The sequence below is a fragment of the Oncorhynchus gorbuscha genome, linkage group LG06, assembly GCF_021184085.1.
Source record: "Oncorhynchus gorbuscha isolate QuinsamMale2020 ecotype Even-year linkage group LG06, OgorEven_v1.0, whole genome shotgun sequence".
In the NCBI taxonomy this organism is placed as follows: domain Eukaryota; kingdom Metazoa; phylum Chordata; class Actinopteri; order Salmoniformes; family Salmonidae; genus Oncorhynchus; species Oncorhynchus gorbuscha.
The window spans coordinates 91615898-91639580 of NC_060178.1; the positions used below are offsets into that span (position 1 = coordinate 91615898).

Below are 23683 nucleotides of genomic sequence, written 5' to 3' on the forward strand. Positions count from 1 at the left end.
TACATGAAACAGCCCTTATTTGAAGTTTTTCTAAAATCCCCTATGGAAAAAATGAATGTTGGAAAAACGCTTGGTTTTCTGGGTATTATGACTCATACTATAGTACTCGATGGTAAAAACACATTTTGGACGCTATAGAAATGCATTTATTGTCTACAATTGTTTTTGCCACGTTTATTCTATTACAGACACCTTTAAAATTATATTATGTGAACTAAACATTCAAATTGAAATAAAACCATTTCAGTGGATTTTTTGATAGTACTAATGTCCCCACTAAAGACATGTCATTTTGTAATTGAAACATTTCATTGAAATACTGTGGAATTGCATTCATTCCTATTGAGGATTGCTTCTTCAGGGAGTATCAATATGGTGGCTTCAGGAAAAACACACAAACCTGATAATGTTGTACAGAAAACTAATTCCCTGATTATTGGCATCCAGTCATCACTTTTGGTTCAAGTCAAGACCAGGGAACCAAACTGGCACAAAATGAGAAGTCTGAGCTGGTATCATTGTGTGTAAATGTCAATATTGGCCCGTAGGCTACATGTTCCCCAGCCCCGACTGACACAATGTACTGGACTGCACTGTAAACATAGAACCATGTAATGACCTCTGCCTGCTCAGTCATTAACTCAGAGGAATATACACCACACAAATGAACACACATTATACAAAACTAACAATCACATAACAAAGATACAGTATAATCAGTGCAACTAACCATTTCGTTAACAACAAAAAAAGGCCTTGGGTAAGTGTCTGGTGGCCACTTCTTCCTTTACTCTCTAGCCCCGCTGTGCTTTCAGACCCATGGGTCATTTTCATTAAGCACCAAATGGAAGATAACTGAATTAAATAGAGAGGGACTATCTGGACTTGTCCAAAAAGAAACCCTTATTTTCATCAAGTTGCATGCCCTTATGAACACAACCCAGACCCCTCTCAGGGCCGGTGTAGTGACAGAGTTGGCTTCATGGTGATGAAGCTGAAGTTATATGACTGCGGCAGACCCTTGTGGGCTGTGCTGTTGAAGTGGCTCCAGGAGAACGGAAGCAGGCCCCCCTGAGTGGTGGGACCATTCACTGCCTCGCCTGCTAACTGACGGGCCAGGTGGAAGTCTGTCACCTAGGAGAGGGAAGGAGAGAGAGTGAGAGAGCGCGAGAGAGAAGATAATTAAAAATGGCCCTTTGTTTTACTTGAATGTTATTTTAGTATTGTGATGTACCGTAGGAGTATAAATTGTGCCATCATGTTCCCTTTGATATTATTTTATGAGTGCGAATGCGTGGACATGGTGGTAATTGAACCCTGACCTTTGTGTCATAGCAGCCTCCTGGACGTGGTTTCTTCAGCCTCAGGTCGTTGCGACAGCAGATGGTTTTACAGGGATGGCCCTTGGAGTAAGGGTCTTTCCTGTAGTCTGGAGACACAGTTCAAAAGCACTGAGTTCAGAGGTTGGAACAGCAGGTGTGACAATCTAGTAGACCCACACAGCAAGATGATCTATCCTCCTTGTGGGGTTGAATAATTTAATTTCCACCTGAATTCTCATTCTATAGATATAGGGATAGCTTTAGCAGACCAGAATGAAAGGCCCGATTCTCTCCAGTCCGATTACGGTTGTAGCAAAAAAGATTAGACACTACAGGGCCAGTGGTCCTGCAGGCCTGGCATTGCCTGCATCTGCCTAATTATAAAAGAACTACAGTTACCAACCCATTCCAGACTAAATCATACTCAAATCAAATTTTATTGGTCACATACACATGGTTAACAGATGTTAATGCGTGTGTAGCGAAATGCCGGTGCTTCTAGTCCGACAGTGCAGTAATATCTAACAAGTATCTAACAAGTAATCTAACAAATTCACAACGACTACCTTATACACACACACACACACACACACACACACACACACACACACACACACACACACACACACACACACACACACACACACACACACACACACACACACACACACACACACACACACACACACACACACACACACACACACACACACACACACACACACACACAATGTAAGGGGATGGAATAAGAATATATGGATGTGCAATGGCCGTACGACATAGGCAAGATGCAATAGATGGTATAAAATACCCTATATACATACATATGAGTAATGTAGGATATGTAAACATTATTAAAGTGGCATTTTTTAAAGTGACTAGTGATAACATTATTAAATCCATTTATTAAAGTGGCCAGTGATTTGAGTCTGTATGTTGGCAGCAGCCTCTCTGTGTCAGTGATGGCTGTTTAACAGCCTGATGGTTTTGAAATAGAAGCTGTTTTTCAGTCTCTCGGCCCCAGCTTTGATGCACCTGTACTGACCTTGCCTTCTGGATGATAGCGGGGTAAACAGGCAGTGGCTCGGGTGGTTGTTGTCCTTGATGATCTTTTTGGCCTTCCTGTGACATCTGGTGTTGTAGGTGTCCTGGAGGGCAGGTAGTTTGCCCCCGGTGATGTTGTGCAGACCGCACTATCCTCTGGAGAGTCTTGCGGTTGAGGGCGGTGCAGTTGCCGTACCAGGCGGTGATACAGCCCGACAGGATGCTCTCGATTGTGCATCTGTAGAAGTTTGTGAGGGTTTTAGGTGACAAGTCAAATTTCTTCAGCCTCCTGAGTTTGAAGAGGCGCTGTTGCACCTTCTTCACCAGGCTGTCTGTGTGGGTGGACCATTTCAGTTTCTCCGTGATGTGTACTCCGAGGAACTTTAAAAACTTTCCACCTCCTCCACTGCTGTCCCGTCGATGTGAATAGGGGGTGCTCCCTCTGCTGTATCCTGAAGTCCACGATCATCACCTCCTCCCTGTAGGCTGTCTCGTCATTGTTGGTCATCAAGCTTACCACTGTAGTGTCTTCTGCAAACTTGATGATTGAGTTGGAGGCGTGCATGGCCACGCAGTCAAGGGTGAACAGGGAGTACAGGAGAGGGCTGAGAACGCACCCTTGTGGGGCCCCAGTGTTGAGGATCAGCAGAGTGGAGATGTTGTTTCCTACCCTCACCACCTGGGGGCGATCTGTCAGAAAGTCTAGGACCCAGTTGCACAGGGCAGGATTGAGACCCAGGTTCTCAAGCTTAATGATGAGTTTGGAGGGTACTATGGTGTTGAATGCTGAGCTTTAGTCAATGAACAGCATTCTTACATATGTATTCCTCTTGTCCAGATGGGATAGGGCAGTGTGCAGTGTGATGGCGATTGGATCGCCTGTGGACCTATTGGGGCGGTAAGCAAATTGCAGTGGGTCTAGGGTATCAAGTAGGGTGGAGGTGATATGATCCTTGACTAGTCTCTCAAAGAACTTCATGATGACAGAAGTGAGTGCTACAGGGCCATAGTCATTTGGTTCAGTTACCTTAGCTTTCTTGGGAACAGGAACAATGGTGGCCATCTTGAAGCATGTGGGGACAGCAGACTAGGATAGGGATTGATTGAATATGTCCGTAAACACACCAGCCTACTGGTCTGCGCATGCTCTGAGGACTCGGCCGGGGATGCCGTCTGGACCGGCAGCCTGGCGAGGGTTAACACGTTTAAATGTTTTACTCACATCGGCCACGTTAAAGGGGAGCCCACAGTCTTTGGTAGCGGGCCGTGTCGGTGGCACTGTATTCCTCAAAGCACGCAAAGTTGTTTCATTTGTTCGGGTGCGAGGCGCTGGAGGCTCCGGACTGGCTCCGGCCTGGGAACCGTCGCTGGAGGCTCCGGACTGGGAACCGTCGCTGGAGGCTCCGGACTGCAGACCGTCGGTGGAGGCTCTGGACTTCCGACCGAAGCGGGAGGCTCTGGACTGCCGACGCTGGAGGCTCTGGATTGCAGACAGTCGCAGGAGACCTAGTGCATGGAGCTGGCACAGGACGTACCGGGCTGGGGAGATGCATAGGAGGCCTGGAGTGTGGAGCCGGCACAGGACGTACCGGGCTGGGGAGACGCACAGGAGGTCTGGAGTGTGGAGCCGGCACAGGACGTACTGGGCTGGGGAGACGCACAGGAGGCCTGGTGCTTGGAGCTGGCACAGGACGTATCGGGCTGTGGAAGCGCACTGGAGGTCTGGAACGTAAAGCTGGCACAATGTGTCCTGGACAGATGACAACCTTCGCACGGCAAGTGCGGGGAGCTGGCACAGGACGTACCGGGCTGTGGAGGCGCACTGGAAACACGGTATGTAGAACCGGCACACATTGTACCGGAACGATAACACGCTCCTCAAAGCGAGTGCGGAGAGCTGGCACAGGACGTGCAGGGCTGAGAAGGCGTACTGGAGACCTGGTGTGTGGGGCCGGCACAGTCTTCACCAGGCAGCTAGCAAGCTCCTCAGGGCGAGTACGGAGAGCTGACTCAGGTGGCATTAACCCGAGGACACGCGCCTTAGGGTGAATGTCGTGACTCATGCACCAACACAACAGCTCTCTCATAACACTCTCCTCCAATTTCCCCATCAACTCCTGTCTCTGATTCACTCCCTTCACTCCCCTCCAAGTTCACCTTCCTCTCCCAGACTGGCTCTGGTTCAACCCTCGGATCCGCAGACCACCCCGTGTGGATGGGCTCTGGTTCACACCTTGGCTCCACTGACCAACCTGTGTGCCATCCCCCCCAAAAGAAATGTTGAGGCTGCCTCTCAGGCTTCCATCGGAGTCGCGAACCCCGGTGTTGTCGTTGTTGTTCCTTCGCTGCCTCTGCCTGCTTCCATGGCAGGCTTCGGTTTCCTGCCATGATTTCGTCCCACGTCCAGGATGTCCTCCACTCCCGGCTTTCCTCCCTGGCTCATGATCCCTGCTCCTCCTGGGCACGCTGCTTAGTCCGTGGGTGGTGGGATCTTCTCTAACGCTCGTCATTGTAAGGATGTTCGGACCAAGATGTAGCGTGGTGTAGGTTAATCATTTTTATTAATGATAACCCGCAACAAAACAAGAAAGAGTAACCAACGAAACGTTCAGCTCAAAAGCAACAATACAAAAACAAGATCCCACAAACAACAGGTGGGAAAAGGCTGCCTAAATATGATCCCCAATCAGAGACAACGATAGAGCTGCCTCTGATTGGGAACCATACCAGGCCAACATAGAAATGCAAAAACTAGAGTACCCACCCTAGTCACACCCTGATCTAACCAAAATAGTGAATAAAAAGGATCTCTAAGGTCAGGGCGTGACAAGTGAGGTGACCATCTGTCGGCGCCATCTTGAGAGGGGCTGCAGCACTCACTGTTGTATCTCATGATGTGTTTGAGGGAGGCGAGGTCTGTAACCTTGGACTGATCCCTGCGGAAGATCTTGGCTCTGGGACAGAGGTCATAGGAGAAGTCCTCTCCATGCTTCCTCCACATGACCCCGTAGCCACTCAGGTTGTAGATGTCTGCATGGAAGGGCACGTTGTAGGACGCCCAGTAGCCTGCCGGAGGGAACAGGAGAAAGACAAGAATAATGTAGGAATGGTGAAGTAGGGATATATCAGATGCTGAGAGACTGAAACAACCAACATGATTCATTTTTTTATAGGACCAATGCAGCTGTTTCATCTCAATATCAAATCATTTCTGGGTAAGAAGTAAATACCTTACTGTAATTGTTTTCAATGAAAATGGTCAAAAAGAAACAAAAATAGTTTCTTAGCAAGATCAATTTCTCAAGCAAGAATTTCGCTACGACTGTCTGGGAGTGGTCGGATTAGGGAGAGGAAAACTAGCTGTTATTGGCAGAGAAGTTATACTGCCTGGTGATGTCTCTTACACTAAAAAGGGCATTCTCATAATTTTCACAATTACACAGTATTATTCCAACCTGTGTGGAAATACATATAAAACACAGAAAACCCTCTATTTTGACTGCACTGGGCCTTTAAGTGTCACATATTGGTGCCCAGCTGACATGGGTTTATAATACATTATTATTACTTGAAGTAATATGCACATAAAACTATTTTATTTTATAATCATGGCTATAACAGCTGCCATTTAATTACATTAATCAAACAATGCATTATCCTTCTCCCCCCAGACTTTGAAAATACATTTTGCAACATATCAGCTTTCAATCAATTAATAACATCCCATAAGACTTTATTAATCCTAGAGTGTCAATTAGGATGGCATATAACCCATGTATATCCACCAGTTTAGCGTTATATCAACAGACTGAAATGAGACGGTCCCTTACCCTGTCGCAGGGCCTGTGTCTGGTCAGAGTGTACCACCAGTCCTGGTATCTGCTCTACCACAGTCAGAGCCCCATCCCTTATACTCCTCCCCAACGACACCCTGCTCAGATCCAGCACCATGTACTGGCTGTTATAGGTTCCTGAGGAGGGGAGGGGAAATGTAGTTGTGTTAAACTTGGTTTGGTGTTGATTATCTACTGGTTATTACAGCTCCTTGAAATGAGGAGAAAGGAGTCACCTCCTGATATGCAGTATGTCATGGCTTGGGACTGTGGTGTACACATGCACTACACTAGAGCATGCAGATACTCAGACAAAAAGAAGGGGGAAAAAGGGTATTTGAACTAGGAACTGGTGAGCAGAGTTTGCATGTATACGATCATAATGGGAACGTATCAGGTGTCACGTTCTGGTTATAGTAGGTGCCAGAGACACAGAGGCTATGGCCAGTCAGTCCTCTCATTGAGAACAAGCTGTACAGTTCCTCCTAAGCAACAAGTTATGTCATCTCCTACTGCGGTGGCTCTATTAACAAAGACAGACTACAGTACATCCTTAGAGAACAGGACGGTTCCATCATCTGTGGTCAGGAACCGTCTGTGGTCAGGGCCTAAGGCAATACATCACATAGCCGTTGTGCGCCCGGAGACGTGGATGTCGATTAAGGCAGCCCCCCACACCTCTCTGATTCAGAGGGGTTGGGTTAACTGCGGAAGACACATTTCAGTTGAAGGCATTCAGTTGTACAACTTACAAGGTATCCCCCTTTCCTTTTCCTTTAACATACTCCGCCATTTACCATACTATGCAACAATCAATTCAACACAAACTACAATCCTTAACAAGTACAGTAGCAGACAAATCACAAAGTCTATACTCACACCACACCTAAACACAAGCTCATAGGTTATTCATGCAAGTACAGGTTATTACACAAATCACAAAACCCAATCCCACAAAAGTCCTCCACACCCCAGGCATTACCGGAGTTGTACTTAGAGAAGATGTGAGCCCACTGCTCCCCAGTGCGTGCCAGGGCGTGTGCCAGCCGCACCCTCTGCCAGGCCAGCAGGCTGTGGGGGGTGACCAGGGTGAACAGAGAGGTGTTGAAGACACTGTTGGTGGTCTGAGTCATCAGCAGCCCACTGCCCAGCATGTAGAAGTCATCCAATGATGTCAGGAAGCCTGGGAGGAGAGAGGAGATAAGTGCATGGCTAGTTAGGAAAGGAGAGGGGACATGAAGGGGTGAGGACATGTGGGGACTTGGAGTGGGATGTGGGAGTAGTATAGCCTAGCATCCCTTGCACTATAGTGTAGAGAAAAAAGAAGTTGGGCTAAGGGTAAGGACATATGTGAGGTGTAACATTCCTAGCACCACAGGGTAATTAAAAATGTCATTATAATGTAGTAGATTTCAGTCCCGAGAGACAGTGGTAAGCTTGTGCACAGAAGGGCTAGATGGATTCAAATCCTAGCACCCGGATTATATTTTAGTAGCTTTTAATGTAGTGTGTTTCTGCACTGAGTGAGATAACATTCCCTGCTTAACTCTAAAAATAGCACTTTTAAGCCACTTCAGTTTTAATGGTGATGGGGCCTGTAAGATAATGTATGACAGGGAAAATGGCAAATCTTCAATAACATCACTTAACCCCACCAGGCTACGAGTCTACATCAATCATCCTTCCGTTGCAACTGTATATTACTAAACTTTCCAATTTTCAAGACTGGTGGAGTCTGTATTGTACAAGACAGTCTCAGGCTGCTTTTTTCAGCCATATTAGGTAGATGGGTGCTACACATGGATAGTTAATAAGAAGAGTTCTCCCCAATACCACAATATCAGCCAGCAGCATAATACCCTGCATCCCAGTGCTGGCATGCCTCTGAAGCTAAACAGGGTCAGTTCCTGGACGGGACACCAGATGCTGCTGGAAGTGGTGTTGGAGGGCCAGTAGGAGGCACTCTTTCCTCTGTTCTAAAATATATATATATATATATCCCAGGTCAGTGATTGGGGACATTGCCTTGTGTAGTGTGCAGTCTTTCGGACGGGACATTAAATGGGTGTCCTGACTCTCTGTAGTCACTAAAGATCCCATGGCACTTATCGTGAGAGTAGGGGTGTTGACCCTGGTGTCCCGGCTAAATTCCAAATCTGTCCCTCATACCATAATGGCCACCTAATCATCCCCAGCCTACAATTGGCTCATTAGCCCCTTCTTCTCCCCTGTAACTATTCCCTGAGTCGTTGCTGTAAATGAGAAGGGGTTCCCAGTCAACTCACCTGGTAAAATAAGGGATCAATACAAGATAAAACACTATATAAATTGCTTTATCAATCAAATTCAATCACTCATGTTCCTTTACCAGGGTAGCTGCTGAAGGATATCTTGCCCGTGGCGGTGTGTGTGTCGGCCAGCCTGAAGTCCCAGTGTTTGTAGATACGCATGGTGGAAGCGTAGTTGAACCAGCTGGAGTGGGCTAACAGCAGGTTCTCAAAGCCTGGCAGAACCTAGAGAGAGAACAGGACAAAGACACCAAACACATGGTGATACATCGCAGACTTAAAGTGTACCGTCCTCACTACCTCATGCATGAACTGAAGAGAAAACTGGACGTGAGAAAGGTATTAATCCACTCCTGTAGTAAAATGAATGCTCAATAAAAAAGGAATCTACATCATTATAAACCAATATGCTTTAACAGTGGCTGAATATCTTTTGTAGATTATGGAAATCGCATTGTATAACTCCACTAATGAGGATGATATGCAAGTCAGCTATAAATCAACTATAAACACCACCAATCATGAGCTCAACAAACAACCAGACCTAGCCAAATTCACTTGACTCCTGACCTTTATGAGAGCTGAGCAGTGGCCCATTCCTGGCACAGGGCCTCGGGAGGAGTTGAAGCGTGGAGTCAGTGCTGGAATCAGGTCCAGCAGGTCTCCAACTTCATTCAGAAACTGCAGCGCAAACATAGACAGAGGCTAGGACGTGGAAAGGTGGAAGAAAAGGTTCAGTTGGGATTTGCATAAAGGATTGGGAACAGATCCCATTAGGTTGGAGGAAAATCTGATGCTCGCACACAGAAGATTATCGTCAAAACACAATTCCCTTCAGTTCTGACATTCAGTCCCTCACACTTTTCTCTCGCTCCCACACACACAGAACACACACACACCTCTCTCTGCCTGCTCTTGGCCCAGTATGCAGCTCCAGCCTGTAGCCCATCCAGTTGAGCCAGGATCAGTCCTGCATGTAACCACAAGGGGTCACTGTTTCTCCTCAACTTCACCTGCTCTCTGGTCCAGTAGTCCTGTTTACTGTGGACCGACTCAGGTATTCAGTCATTATAATTATTATTATAGGCTTTCATTTGTTACATTGACTGCTAAAATTGACTACATTTGACTGTCATGATATTTGATGTAAAAAAGAAAATATGCGATTCCACGAATGGTGGTCCTCAAGAGCTTTCGACAGTGATTTGGTAGTCCACAGAACGGAAAAGATTGTCTATAGCATAAATGGGAATCTTACATCATGAAATCTTTCAAGGGGTCCAGAATCTTCTCATCTTTAATCATCTGGGGATATATGTTGGCATAGTGGCTAAACATTTGCCTGATGGAGAGAGAAAGCCAGGGTCAAAATGTCTTCAACATTTCCTGAAGGATTTCTATAATGAATGTATAGGCTTGAACAGGGCTAAATAAAGATAACACGAACATCAGTGTCATTTGTAACAAAGCAGTGAAAGCAATCACTCTGCGGTGAGGAACCCTTCCAGATACCCAGCCAAGAAGGAGGTGGTCTCATCACTCTCGGGGGTCTCCCCGTACCCTGCCCGAATCTCCAGCACCCCCCAGCCCGTCAAGAGGAGAGTGTCATTGTAATAGCCATAGGCACCCCCTTCTTTCTCCAACACCCCCTCATTCAGAATCACACTCTTCTGGGCAGCATCCCAGTACACAGTGGCCTCTTGGATCTCTACCACAGGGGGACAGGGATGAATAACACACCATATTAGAAGAACGCTCATGGGTGGTGGATAGAAGCTAAGCAAAAGTGTATTGTCTGTGTATTCAGCTGAATGGATTGTATGGATTGAAGAATAGGGATATTCAAATCAAATCAAATGTATTTATATAGCCCTTCCTACATCAGCTGATATCTCAAAGTGCTGTACAGAAACCCAGCCTAAAACCCCAAACAGCAAGCAATGCAGGTGTAGAAGCACATATTGAGCTAATGAATTGCATACAATAGACCTATTACCAGGCAATGTTTACCTCGGAGTGGATGTTCAAATAGTTACAATGTATTTTATCAATCCATTTTACTGACTTTCACACTGTATAGAAATACTGAGTGGAATACAGAATAAAAATATATCATTAAGCAAATAGGGCGGTAAATATTATTGTGTATGATTTTTTGGGATCTGCGTCACCAAGAAAAAAAAAGTGTCTGGCAATGTAGCCTACGCACCATCCAAAATGTTCACTCTGGGGGTTCTCTGCTACTACTCGTGCGAATTATACCTGTCTGACATGACATGTCAATCAAACCTTGCCACAATTCACAAGAGGTTGTACCGCTCCCATCCACCTATTCTTGCACATTTATGCAGTTTCTTGGATACAATGAATGAACAAATTACGTTTAACATAATTTGGCTAATTTATTAATATCGAAAGGCAAAGAGGAATATTGAAAAATATTGAATGAAGACTTACGGTAAGTTTGCACGAGGGCTGCAGCCAAGACGCACAAAATAACAAGGAATTCTCTCTGCTCCCCTCTCAAAGCCATATCTTAATTGATCTGTTCTAATGTTAATAGAATGATACGTTTAAAGTGCCTATTCTAAAGGCAATAACATATGACATTTGCTGGTCACTCCAGCGTCAAATTTACGTTCAATTGGGGGAATCGACTTAAATTCATGTGGGACCTAAGCAGATAATAAACTAGACATATGATTGGACGAACGTTAAGAAGCGCTCTTCAATTGGCTAAAGGCTACATGATAAACATCAATTTATCTTTTCTAGGATGTTTGCTACACATTTCCAACTACAATCCGATACTGAAAAATACAGTGCCTTTGGGAAGTATTCATACCCCTTGAAATTTTCCAGATTTTGTTACGTTAGCCTTATTCTAAAATGTATTAAATAAATAGAAATCTACACACAATACCCCATAATGACAAAGCGAAAACAGGTTCTTATTGTTTTTTTCAAAAATATTTTTAAAATACCTTATTTACATAAGTATTCAGACCCTCAAAACTGACTGAGCTCAGGTGCATCCTGTTTCCGTTGATCATCCTTGAGATGTTTCTACAACTTGATTGGAGTCCACCTTTGGTCAATTCAATTGATTGGAAATTATTTGGAAAGGCACACACCTGTCTATATAAGGTCCGACAGATGACAGTGCATGTCATAGCAAAAACCAACACATGAGTTCGAAGGAATTGTCTGTAGAGCGCCGAGACAGGATTGTGTTGAGGCACAGATCTGGGGGAGGGTACCAAAAATGTCTGCAGTATTGAAGGTCCCCAAGAATACAGTGGCCTCCATCATTCTTAAATGGAAGATGTTTGGAACCACCAAGGGCCTTGGTCAGGGAGGTGACCAAGAACCCGATGGTCACTCTGACAGAGCTCTAGAGTTCCTCTGTGGAGATGGGAGAACCTTCCAGAAGGACAACCATCTCTGCAGCACTTCACCAATCAGGCCTTTTTGGCCAGACGTAAGCCACTCCTCAGTAAAAGGCACATGTCAGCCCACTTGGAGTTTGCTAAAAGGCACCAAAAGACTCTCAGACCATGAGAAACAAGATTCTCTGGGCTGATGAAACCAAGATTGAACTCTTTGGCATGAATGCCAAGCGTCACGTCTGGAAGAAACCTGTCACCAATACTACGGTGAAGAATGGTGGTGGCAGCATCATGCTGTGGGGATGTTTTTCAGAGGAAGGGACTGGGAGACTAGTCAGGATCGAGGGAAAGATGAACGAAGCAAAGTACAGAGAGATCCTTGATGAAAACCTGCTCCAGAGTGCCCAGAACATCAGATTGGGGCGATGGTTCACCTTCCATCAGGACAATGCTTCGGGACAAGTCTCTGAATGTTCTTGAGTGGCCCAGTCAGGGCCTGAACTTGAACCCGATCGAACATCTCTGGCTAGACCTGAAAATAACTGTGAAGCGACACTCCCCATCCAACCTGACAAAGCTTGAGAAGATCTGCAGAGAAGAATGGGAGAAACTGCCCAAATACAGGTGTACCAAGCTTGTAGTGTCATACCCAAGAATGCTTTTTTTTATTTTTATGAATTAGCAAAAAGAAAATTAAACCTGTTTTTGCTTTGTCATTATGGGGTATTGTGCTTAGATTGATAGGGGAAAAAACGATTTCATACATTTTAGAATAAGGCTGTAAGGTAACAAAGTGGAAAAAGTCAAGGGGTCTGAATACTTTCCGAATGCACTGTATATTAACGCAACATGCAACAATTTCAATGATGTTACTGAGTCGTGGATATGAGGAATATGAGGAAATGAGTCACACAAAATAAATTCATTAGGCCCTAATCTATAGATTTCACATGACTGGGCAGGGGCGCAGCCATAGGTGGGCCAGGGAGGTATAGACCCACCCACTTGGGGCCAACCCACTGGGGAGCCAGGCCTAGCCAATCAGAATTAGTTTTTCCCCACAAAAGGGCTTTATTACAGACAGAAATACTCCTCAGTTTCATCAGCTGTCTGGGTGGCTGTTCTCAGACGATGCTGCAATGGAAGAAGCCAGATGTGGAGGTCCTGGGCTTGCATGGCTAAACGTGGTCTGCGGTTGTGATGCCTGTTGGATTCTCTAAAATGACGTTGGAGGTGGCTTATGGTAGATATAGAGATATGGTAGAGGTAAATTAACATTAAATGCTCTGCCAACAGCTCTGGTGGACTTTCCTGCAGTCAGCATGCCAATTGCATTGTCATGCAGGTGAAAGAGGACCCAAAAGCGACTTAACAGAAACAGAGTTTATTTAAGTCCAAAACGGAATAACAGAAATCCTCTAGACTTGTAGAGGGGAAACAACTGGAGAAGCGGCCACAGATTCGACAGAAACCTGCTCACACGCAGCATCTGATGAAGGCAAAAACACGACAGGACAGATACACAATCATAGCAAAAACACGACAGGACAGGGCGAAACGCAATCACAGCATGGTGAATACAATACAAGGAACCGACGGGACAGGAACGGAACACAAAGGAATAAATAGGGACTCCAATCAGGGGAAAGGATCGGGAACAGGTGTGGGAAGACTAAATGATGATTAGGGGAATAGGAACAGCTGAACGATAGAGAGAAGAGAGAGCGAGAGAGTGAGAGAGGGAGGGGAGAGAGAGGGCTAGAAGGAGGGAAAGAACCAAATAAGACCAGCAGAGGGAAACGAATAGCATGGGAAGCACAGGGACAAGACAAGATAATAAATGACAAAACATGACATGCATGCTCCCTCAAAACTTGAGACATCTATTGCATTGTGTTGTGTGACAAAACTGCACATTTTAGAGTGGCTATTATTGTCCCCAGCACAAGGTGCACCTGTGTAATGGCCATGCTGTTTAATCAGCTTCTTGATATTCCACACCTGTCAGGTGAATGGATTATCTTGGCAAAGGAGAAATGCTCACTAACAGAGATGTAAATACATTTCTGCACAAAATTTGAAAGGAATTAGCTTTTTGTGTGTATGAAACATTTCAGGCCAGGAAACATGGGACCAACACCTGCACATCATCATCTGCACATCTATCACTCCAGTCTTAATTTAGCTAAATTGTAATTACTTGTTACTATGGCCTATTTGTTGCCTTACCACCTCACGCCACTTGCACACTATATATAGACTTTCATTCTTTTTCTATTGTGTTATTGACTTGTTTATTCCATGTGTAACTCGGTGTTGTTGTTTGTGTCGCACTGCTTTGCTTTATCTTGGCCAGGTCGCAGTTGTAAATGAGAACTTGTTCTCAACTAGCCTACCTGGTTAAATAAAGGTGAAATAATAAAAATAAAAAAATAACATGTTGCTTAATATTTTTGTTCAGTATAAATGTTAAGACAAGATAAATAATTGACATATAATCAAATGTTTGTGTGAAATAATCCATCATTGCATTTAGTTGTTGACACTGTTATTTATAAACAATTTAATGGACAAAATATTCACCCCAGATGGGACTCGAACCCACAATCCCTGGCTTAGGAGGCCAGTGCCTTATCCATTAGGCCACTGGGGCTTGTTATGAATAGAACGGGATCTGGCCATTATATCATTCATTATCCAGGGGCTATATGACGATAAATCTATGACAGTTATGTAATTACACAGGAAAAAATATTTCACGGGGAAACAGTATTCGGTAAACAAAGAGACGCTTTCACCATGGTGATGCGTTCACGTTGATGGCTTATCCCACTCAAACTAAACAGCGGGGGCATTTATCAAGTGTTTACATTATTACAAGGATGAAATGTAGACTTTGTCCAACTATAAAGAATCCAATGGTATGTAGTTACAGTAAAAATTCATAAAAATGCAAAGTGATTTGATATCATCCAAATCAAATGCTGTGTTTCCATTTGTAAATTCTTCCATTATTACCTGTTTAGACACAATGGATCTGTAGCACTTGCGCAGTAACCTGCATGTCTGTAAAAAGCCGCTTGCTGGGCTAGAAAGAGAAGGGAAGCCTCTGCTAACCAAAGATAACGAATTAGCTAGATCAATAAAAGCGTTGTACAGTCATTTAGCTAACTATTTTAATATAGGATTAAATAAACGACGAAGATAGTGGCGTAATATTGTTGCTGTTGGTAATCTTAGTTTGCAATGCTATGCTAACTTTAGCTAGCTACGTAGCTAACGTTATTTGACTATTATTTCCAAAGCTGCAAAATAAGAAGTTACCAATCTAACATTAATCCTCTACAATATATATTTGTCTCACAATATATAACGCAGCTGATGACGAAGATGCTGCTTTTTGGCAACACCTTCTGTCCAAATAATAACCATCGCAAGTTTGTTTCTGTCTTAAATCTGCACACGGTGAGTTGAGGAAATTTCTCTCTCACGCCCAAAAACATTCTGCACAATGTGCCTCTGTTGTCTTTTATGTGAAGGAAGTTTCTACATCTCCCCTCTTAATTTGTTGACTAGTTGGATTGGTCTACGAGGGAAATAGAGTTGGGTCTTGAGTATGGAGCTCCTGTTATGAACATTGGGGGCCATAGCTCGACATTTGAAGACGGACAATGGATTGCTGGTAATTGATCATCAATTAAATGTAGTAGAAACCTGCACTGTCTGCACTGCTACTGTAAGAAGTCTGATCTATCTGATCACCACAGATATTTGCATTTTATTTGTTTTTCTTTTTCATTTGCTGTTTTGTTTCTCGCCTCAACAGTCTGAAGGGAATGTATCTGGGAAGGAGGCGCAGACTGAAAAATAGCAACCTATAGCTTGAAAAGGAGAACAACCTACTCGGGCTGAAGATTGACCTCCTGTTGGACATGGTAGAGTCTCATCAGCTTGAAGCATCCCATTGAATACAGTTGCATAGATACAGTATAAGCCATACAATTAACCTTTAATACGGGATTCCCTTTATAGGCCATTATTAATAATTTATCGGAGCAAGTAACTGATTCCCTTTTTCTTAAGTTGTCAGAAACCACTGCAGAGTATCACCTGATGGAGAAGGAGCTGGAAAAGATGAAGATTCACAGTCGAAGGAAGAAGTGATGAATAGAAAATGACAGACAGGTTCCCAGTGATACCTGAAAATGAAGAAGGGAATAGATAAAGGATCGTGAGTGTTAGTGACCAATTAATTGTATTTGATTTATTTTACCTTTATTTAACCAGGAAAGTCAGTTAAGAACAAATTCTTAATTTTTTAAAACCTTTATTTAACTAAACAAGTCAGTTAAGAGCAAATTATTATTTACAATGAAGGCCTACCCCGGCCAAACCCTGACCCGGATGACGTTGGGCCAATTGTGTGCCGCCCTATGGGACTCCCGATCACAGCCGGTTTCGATACAGCCTGGAATCGAACCAGGGTCTGTAGTGACGCCTCTAGCACTGAGATACAGTGCCTGACACAGAACCCAAACCGTCTGCGTGCGTGCGTGCGCCATCGTGCATAAATGTATTTTGTCCCCCTACACCAAACGCGATCGCGACACGCAGGTTAAAATATCAAAACGAACTCTGAACCAATTATATTCATTTGGGAACAGGTCGAAAAGCATTAAACATTTATGGTAATTTAGCTAGTTAGCTTGCACTTCCTAGCTAATTTGTCCTATTTAGCTAGCTTGCTGTTGCTAGCTAATTTATCCTGGGATATAAGCATTGAGTTGTTATTTACCTGACAATTAATCCACAGATAAAACGGTCAACTGAATCATTTCTAGTCATCTCCTCCTTCCAGGCTTTTTCATCTTTGAACTTACAGTGGGGCAAAAAAATATTTAGTCAGCCACCAATTGTGCAAGTTCTCCCACTTAAAAAGATGAGAGAGGCCTGTAATTTTCATCATAGGTACACTTCAACTATGACAGACAAAATTAGAAAAAAAATCCAGAAAATCACATTGTAGGATTTTTTATTAATTTATTTGCAAATGATGGTGGAAAATAAGTATTTGGTCACCTACAAACAAGCAAGAGTTCTGGCTCTCACAGACCTGTAACTTCTTCTTTAAGAGGCTCCTCTGTCCTCCACTCGTTACCTGTATTAATGGCACCTGTTTGAACTTGTTATCAGTATAAAAGACACCTGTCCAGAACCTGAAACAGTCACACTCCAAACTCCACTATGGCCAAGACCAAAGAGCTGTCAAAGGACACCAGAAACAAAATTGTAGACCTGCACCAGGCTGGGAAGACTGAATCTGCAATAGGTAAACTGCTTGGTTTGAAGAAATCAACTGTGGGAGCAATTATTAGGAAATGGAAGACATACAAGACCACTGATAATCTCCCTCGATCTGGGGCTCCACGCAAGATCTCACCCCGCGCGGTCAAAATGATCACAAGAACGGTGAGCAAAAATCCCAGAACCACACGGGGGGACCTAGTGAATGACCTGCAGAGAGCTGGGACCAAAGTAACAAAGCCTACCATCAGTAACACACTACGCCGCCAGGGACTCAAATCCTGCAGTGCCAAATGTGTCCCCCTGCTTAAGCCAGTACATGTCAGGACCATCTGAAATTTGCTAGAGAGCATTTGGATGATCCAGAAGAAGATTGGGAGATTGTCATATGGTCAGATGAAACCAAAATAGAACCTTTTTGTAAAAACTCAACTCGTCGTGTTTGGAGGACAAAGAATGCTGAGTTGCATCCAAAGAACACCATACCTACTGTGAAGCATGGGGGTGGAAACATCATGCTTTGGGGCTGTTTTTCTGCAAAGGGACCAGGACAACTGATCCGTGTAAAGGAAAGAATGAATGGGGTCGTGTTATCGTGAGATTTTGAGTGAAAACCTCCTTCCATCAGCAAGGGTATTGAAGATGAAACGTGGCTGGGTCTTTCAGCATGACAATAATCCCAAACACACCACCCGGGCAACGAAGGAGTGGCTTCGTAAGAAGCATTTCAAGGTCCTGGAGTGGCCTAGCCAGTCTCCAGATCTCAACCCCATAGAAAAACTTTGGAGGGAGTTGAAAGTCAGTGTTGTCCAGCAACAGCCCCAAAACATCACTGCTCTAGAGGAGATCTGCATGGAGGAATGGGCCAAAATACCAGCAACAGTGTGTGAAAACCTTGTGAAGACTTACAGAAAACGTTTGACCTCTGTCATTGCCAACAAAGGGTATATAACAAAGTATTGATAAACTTTTGTTATTGACCAAATACTTATTTTCCACCATAATTTGCAAATAAATTCATTAAAAATCCTACAATGTGATTTTCTGAATGTTTTTTTCTCATTTTGTCTGTCATAGTTGAAGTGTACCTATGATGAAAATTACAGGCCTCTCTCATATTTTTAACTGGGAGAACTTGCACAATTGGTGGCTGACTAAATACTTTTTTGCCCAACTGTATATGGTGATTGGCATCGAAACTTTCATAGTATTACTACACCGACCGGCAACACAGTTCGTCTTTCAATCACCCACGTGGGTATAACCAATGAGGAGATGGCACGTGGGTACCTGCTTCTATAAACCAATGACAAGATGGGAGAGGCAGGATTTGCAGTGCAATCTGCTTTCTATTTCTGAAAGGACTTCTATTTTAGCCCTTGGCAAGACAGACACTCGCGAGCAGTGTGGGTGCAATAATTGAATAACAGATTTCTACATTTATTTTGCAAAGCTCGCGCATGCGTTGCGAGTGGTGTGGTCGGCCTATTAATAATAATATAACAATATATGCCATTTAGCAGATGCTTTTATCCAAAGCGACTTACAGTCATGTGTGCATACATTCTACGTATGGGTGGTCCCGGGGATCGAACCCACTACCCTGGCGTTACAAGCGCCATGCTCTACCAACTGAGCTACAGAAGGACCACTGCACCACTCGGGAGCCCATGTACTGTATAAATTATATATTTATAATTTATACGGATTTAAAATCATTGAAGTTATGATAGTTTAAATGTGTCCTGTCCTTTTATAAAAATGCATTTCTTTGATTCATTAACTTTTGTAAGCCACTGATGACCTATTTTAGAAAACTATGATTTCTGGTTTTGGCAGCTAAGTGTATTTTAATATTTGATTTCAGATTTGTTCAACTTTATTAAAAGGTTTTAGATACATTTTAGAAAGCTATGTTTTGTTTGTTTGCATACATGTCTGTATAAGTATGCAAGTGCCCATACTAATGCCACCGTCTGATGTGGTATTTTCAAGAGGTAGTGGCTGGTATTGGTGATTTATAGTGGTTAGTATTGGTGATTTATAGTGGCCGGTATTGGTGGTTATAGTGGCCGGTATTGATACAAGTATTGTTTTGAAAAACTTTGGCACCAGAATGAACAACACTTTCAGAATTTTCTGATTAATTCAGCGTAACAGCATGACCTTAGAATTGTCAGAAACCCAGGAGTGACAGGGACTATATTCTAGATGTGGAGGTCACACATCCAACATGTCTTCAGGACTATATCTTGGGTTATTACCGCCTCTCTCTCAGTTTCCTGTGGTTTTGTGTCACCTGTGAGATGATTGTTATTATTACAATGTAATTGCTAGATGGTTATTGTTACACCAGATGCTGAATGTGACTGCAAGCTGTACTGCACAGACAAACGCCATTAGAGGTATTTAATTCTATGGCTCAATAGCTTTCACAAACTGGCCAAGTCCGTGTAACCAAATTCTGTAAAGACAATCATAATCCAAAGGCTCAGTCAGTCATACATTGAGTAAGCATTGCAGGTCAGGCTACACCGGTGTGTGGGAAAACACATAGACCTTTTGACTGAGTATGGTAATGAATTGACCAAGAGTGATGTTTGAATTATTAGTCATTGTACCAGTACAGTGTGAGCCACAGAACCTTTCTTCCAAAATATATCATTGATCGGTTTGTGAGGGTTTGAGAAATGCGTTTTCTTGGCCAACTTACAGACCCACTCCTTCCTCCTAGAGAGGACTATCCTCTTGAGGGACAATGGGAGTCAGTACAACCAAGAGGATGAGTGCTGGACCCCTAATGGTGGCTGGATGCTGGCTGGGGCTGGATGGTGGCTGGACCCCTGTTGGTTGCTGTGGCTGGATGGTGGCTGGGGCTAGACTTTGCCTGGGGCTGGATGGAAGCTGGGGCTGGATGGTGGCTGGGGTTACTCATCTGTTTCGTCGTCACTGGGTTCTCCTACACCTCCCCAAAAGCTGTCAGTGTCTCCTTCAAGGAGCTGATGAGGGACTTTGATGTGGGCCACAGTGACACGGTCTGAATCTCCTCCATCATGCTGCCCATGCTCAATGGATCAGGTCAGAGGTCAGTCATAGAGTTGAAACAGGGGCCTCTGAGAGATTGAATTATATACGAAACAAAGCTGTCAGATGTTAAAAATATATATATGTTTTTTTTAAACGTTCAATGGGAGAAACAAAACAGAAATGTGAGTCTCTTGCAGTTCTGCATCATTTCATTAATAAATACACATGGCCTGTTTGTCTGTGAACACCTGCCCAGGCCCAGTGTCCAGTATCACGGTCAACAGGTTTGACAGCAGGTTGTGATGCAGGTCGGAGGTTTGCTGGCATCAGCAGGCATGGTGGGAGCTTCCTTCACCACCGCCATTAAACAGCTTTACCTTTCAGGTACTTGCAACATATCACAATACACACTACTAATCCCTCTCTCTATCCAGCTCTAACGTGTAACTTCCCATAGTCTGTATACAATGATTTCGTTCCAGGCCCCCAATGACTAATGCTCCGTGTTCCTCTCTATCCTGTCCCCCCTGGGTCAGGTTCTGCTAGACCACTATGGCTGAAGACAAGGCTTTCTCATCATGGGGGACTGCTGCTCAACTGTGGGGCTTTCATGAGACCTCTGGAGAGGAGGAGGAAATGGGAGAAGGGAACGAACCAGCGCTGAAAGAAAAGTTTCCTTCAAAAGTAGGAAAGGAGAAGAATGGAATAGAAAATAAGCTTTTGGGCTTAAGGGGGATGCCTGAACAGGGGGCTGTTGATCTTCACTGAGTGGACAAAACATTTGGAACACCTTCCTAATATTGAGTTGCACCCCTTTTTCAGTCGGAATAGCCTCAATTCATCGGGGCATGGACTCTACAAGGTGTCAAGCGTTCCACAGTGATGCTGGCCTATGTTGACTCCAATGCTTCCCACAGTTGTGTCAAGTTGGCTGGATGTCGTTTGGGTGGTCAACCATTCTTGATACACACGGGAAACTGTTGACCATGAAAACCACAGCAGCGTTGCAGTTCTTGACGCACTCAAACCAGTGCGCCTGGCACCTACTCGCATACCACGTTCAAAGGCACTTAAATCTGTTATTTTGCCCATTCACCCTCTGAAGGGCACACGTACAAAATACATGTCTCATTTGTCCCAAGGCTTGAAAATACTTCTTTAACCTGACTCCTCCCCACATGCACAAGTACAGTGAAATGCCTTTCTTGCAGCTCTAACCCCAACAATGCAGGAATCAATAACAATGTAATACTAAAAAAAAACATAAGGTAGGAAAAAACACACACACTAAATAGAAATAAGAAGATGAGAAAGTAAGAAGCTATATACAGGGTCAGTAGTGAAATACAGGGTCAGTTCCATGGTCAGTAGTGAAATACAAGGTCAGTATCGAAATACAGGGTCAGTTCCAGGGTCAGTAGCGAAATCCAGGTTCAGTTCCAACCCCATATTTACAATATGCAGGGTTACTGGAGTGACGTGCCTTTAGAACGTTTTCATACCCCTTGATTTATTCAACACTTTGTTGTGTTACAGCCTGAATTCACAATACCCCATAATGACAAAGTGAAAACATTTTTTTGAAACGTTTGCCAATTTATTGAAAATGAAATACAGAAATATCTCATTTACATAAGTATTCACACCCCTGAATCAATACATGTTAGAAGCACCTTGGCAGCCATTACAGCTTTGAGTATTTCTGGATAAAATCGCTAAGAGTTCTGGATTGTACAATTTGCACATTATTCTTTTTTTTTAAAATTCTACTAGTTCTTTGAAGTTGGTTGTTGATCATTGTTAGACAGTCATTTTCAAGTCTGGCTAGATTTCAAAGCCGATTTAAGTCAAAACTGTAACTCAGCCACTCAGGAACATTCAATGATGTCTTGGTAAACAACTCCAGTGTATAATTTGGCCTTGTGTTTTAGGTTATTTTCCTGCTGAAAGGTTAATTTGTCTCCAGTGGCAGTTTGAAAGCAGACAGAACCAGGTTTCCCCCTTAAGATTGTGCCTGTGCTTAGCTCTAGTCCGTTAATTTTTTTATCAAAAAAACTCCCTAGTTCTTGGCAAGGAAAAACTCCCTAGAAAGGCCAAAACCTAGGAAGAAACCTAGAGAGGACCAGGCTATGAGGGGTGGCCAGTCCTCTTCTGGCTGTGCCAGGTGGATATTATAACAGAACATGGCCAAGATGTTCAAATGTTCATAAATGACCAGAATGGTTAAATAATAATAATCACAGTAGTTGTCGAGGGTGCAGCAAGTCAGCACCTCAGGAGTAAATGTCAGTTGCCTTTTCATAGCCGATCATTAAGAGTATCTCTACCGCTCCTGCTGTCTCTAGAGAGTTGAAAACAGGAGGTCTGGGACAGGTAGCACATCCGGTGAACAGGTCAGGATTCCATAGCCGCAGGCAGAACAGTTGAAACTGGAGCAGCAGCAAGGCCAGGTGGACTGGGGACAGCAAGGAGTCATTATGCCGGGTAGTCCTGAGGCATGGTCCTAGGGCTCAGGTCCTCTGAGATAAAGAGAGAATTAGAGAGAGCATACTTAAATTCACACAGGACACCGGATAAGACAGGAGAAGTACTCCAGATATAACAAACTGACCCTAGCCCCCCAACACATAAACTACTGCAGCATAAATACTGGAGGCTAAGACAGGTGGGGTCAGGAGACACTGTGGCCCCATCCGATGATACCCCCAGACAGGGCCAAACAGGAAGGATAGAACCCCACCCACTTTGCCAAAGCACAGCCCCCACACCACTAGAGGGATATCTACAACCACCAAACAATCCTGAGACAAGGCCGAATATAGCCCACAAAGATCACCGCCACGGCACAACCCAAGGGGGGGTGCCAACCCAGACAGGAAGATCACGTCAGTGACTCAACCCACTCAAGTAACGCACCCCTCCTAGGAACGGCATGAAAGAGCACCAGTAAGCCAGTGACTCAGCCTCTAATAGGGTTAAAAGCATCAAAAGTTGTGCTATATATTCTCAGACAACCCAAAGATTCCTTGATGCCCTTCCAGACTCCCTCTGCCTACCCAAGGACATCAGAGGAAAAAAATCAGTTAACCGCCTAACTGAGGAACTCAATTTAACCTTGCGCAATACCCTAGGTGCACCTCTAAAAACTAAAAACATTTGTCATAAGAAACTAGCTCCCTGGTATACAGAAAATAACCGAGCTCTGAAGCAAGCTTCCAGAAAATTGAAACGGAAATGGCGCCACACCAAACTGGAAGTCTTCCGACTAGCTTGGAAAGACAGTACCGTGCAGTAATTGAGGAAAATAAGAACAATCCAAAATGTATTTTTGATACTGTCGCAAAGCTAACTAAAAAGCAGCATTCCCCAAGAGAATGCTATATTTTACCTCTTGGGGATGTCATTTGAAAACATAATCTTAACTTTCAATGCTATGCGGATGACACACAGCTGTACATTTCAATGAAACATGGTGA

At 43.9% G+C, this 23683-nt stretch overlaps 2 protein-coding genes and 1 non-coding gene across 5 annotated transcripts; 1 reads left to right on the top strand and 2 right to left on the bottom strand.

Annotated features, from left to right (window-relative positions):
* Nucleotides 1–159: 159 nt before the first annotated feature.
* On the bottom strand, nucleotides 160–11126 carry LOC124037304 (phospholipase B-like 1). 3 transcript variants are annotated; one of them, XM_046352012.1, is made up of 11 exons: nucleotides 10945–11126; nucleotides 9973–10195; nucleotides 9746–9829; nucleotides 9387–9528; nucleotides 9058–9168; nucleotides 8568–8712; nucleotides 7182–7382; nucleotides 6197–6337; nucleotides 5247–5432; nucleotides 1323–1429; nucleotides 160–1134 (listed from the first exon to the last, which is right to left on the bottom strand). In XM_046352012.1, the coding sequence occupies exons 1-11, from the start codon at nucleotides 11018–11020 to the stop codon at nucleotides 952–954; spliced, it is 1599 nt and encodes a 532-aa protein (XP_046207968.1). In that variant the 5' UTR covers nucleotides 11021–11126; the 3' UTR covers nucleotides 160–951. The 3 variants fall into 3 exon arrangements, with proteins under 3 accessions (XP_046207968.1, XP_046207967.1, XP_046207969.1); XM_046352011.1 differs by having other exon boundaries at nucleotides 9058–9192; XM_046352013.1 differs by lacking the exon at nucleotides 10945–11126 and having other exon boundaries at nucleotides 9058–9192; nucleotides 9935–10115.
* A 3330-nt stretch (nucleotides 11127–14456) lies between these two features.
* trnar-ccu lies at nucleotides 14457–14529 on the bottom strand. The gene has a single exon. It is a non-coding gene; the product is annotated as a tRNA-Arg (tRNA).
* Nucleotides 14530–14987: 458 nt separating this feature from the next.
* LOC124037305 (protein chibby homolog 1-like) lies at nucleotides 14988–16223 on the top strand. Its single transcript, XM_046352014.1, is given in 6 exon segments — nucleotides 14988–15341; nucleotides 15453–15558; nucleotides 15618–15619; nucleotides 15703–15728; nucleotides 15730–15811; nucleotides 15960–16223. Coding segments are annotated over 6 exon segments (381 nt in total). The 5' UTR covers nucleotides 14988–15257; the 3' UTR covers nucleotides 16041–16223.
* Nucleotides 16224–23683: the final 7460 nt, after the last annotated feature.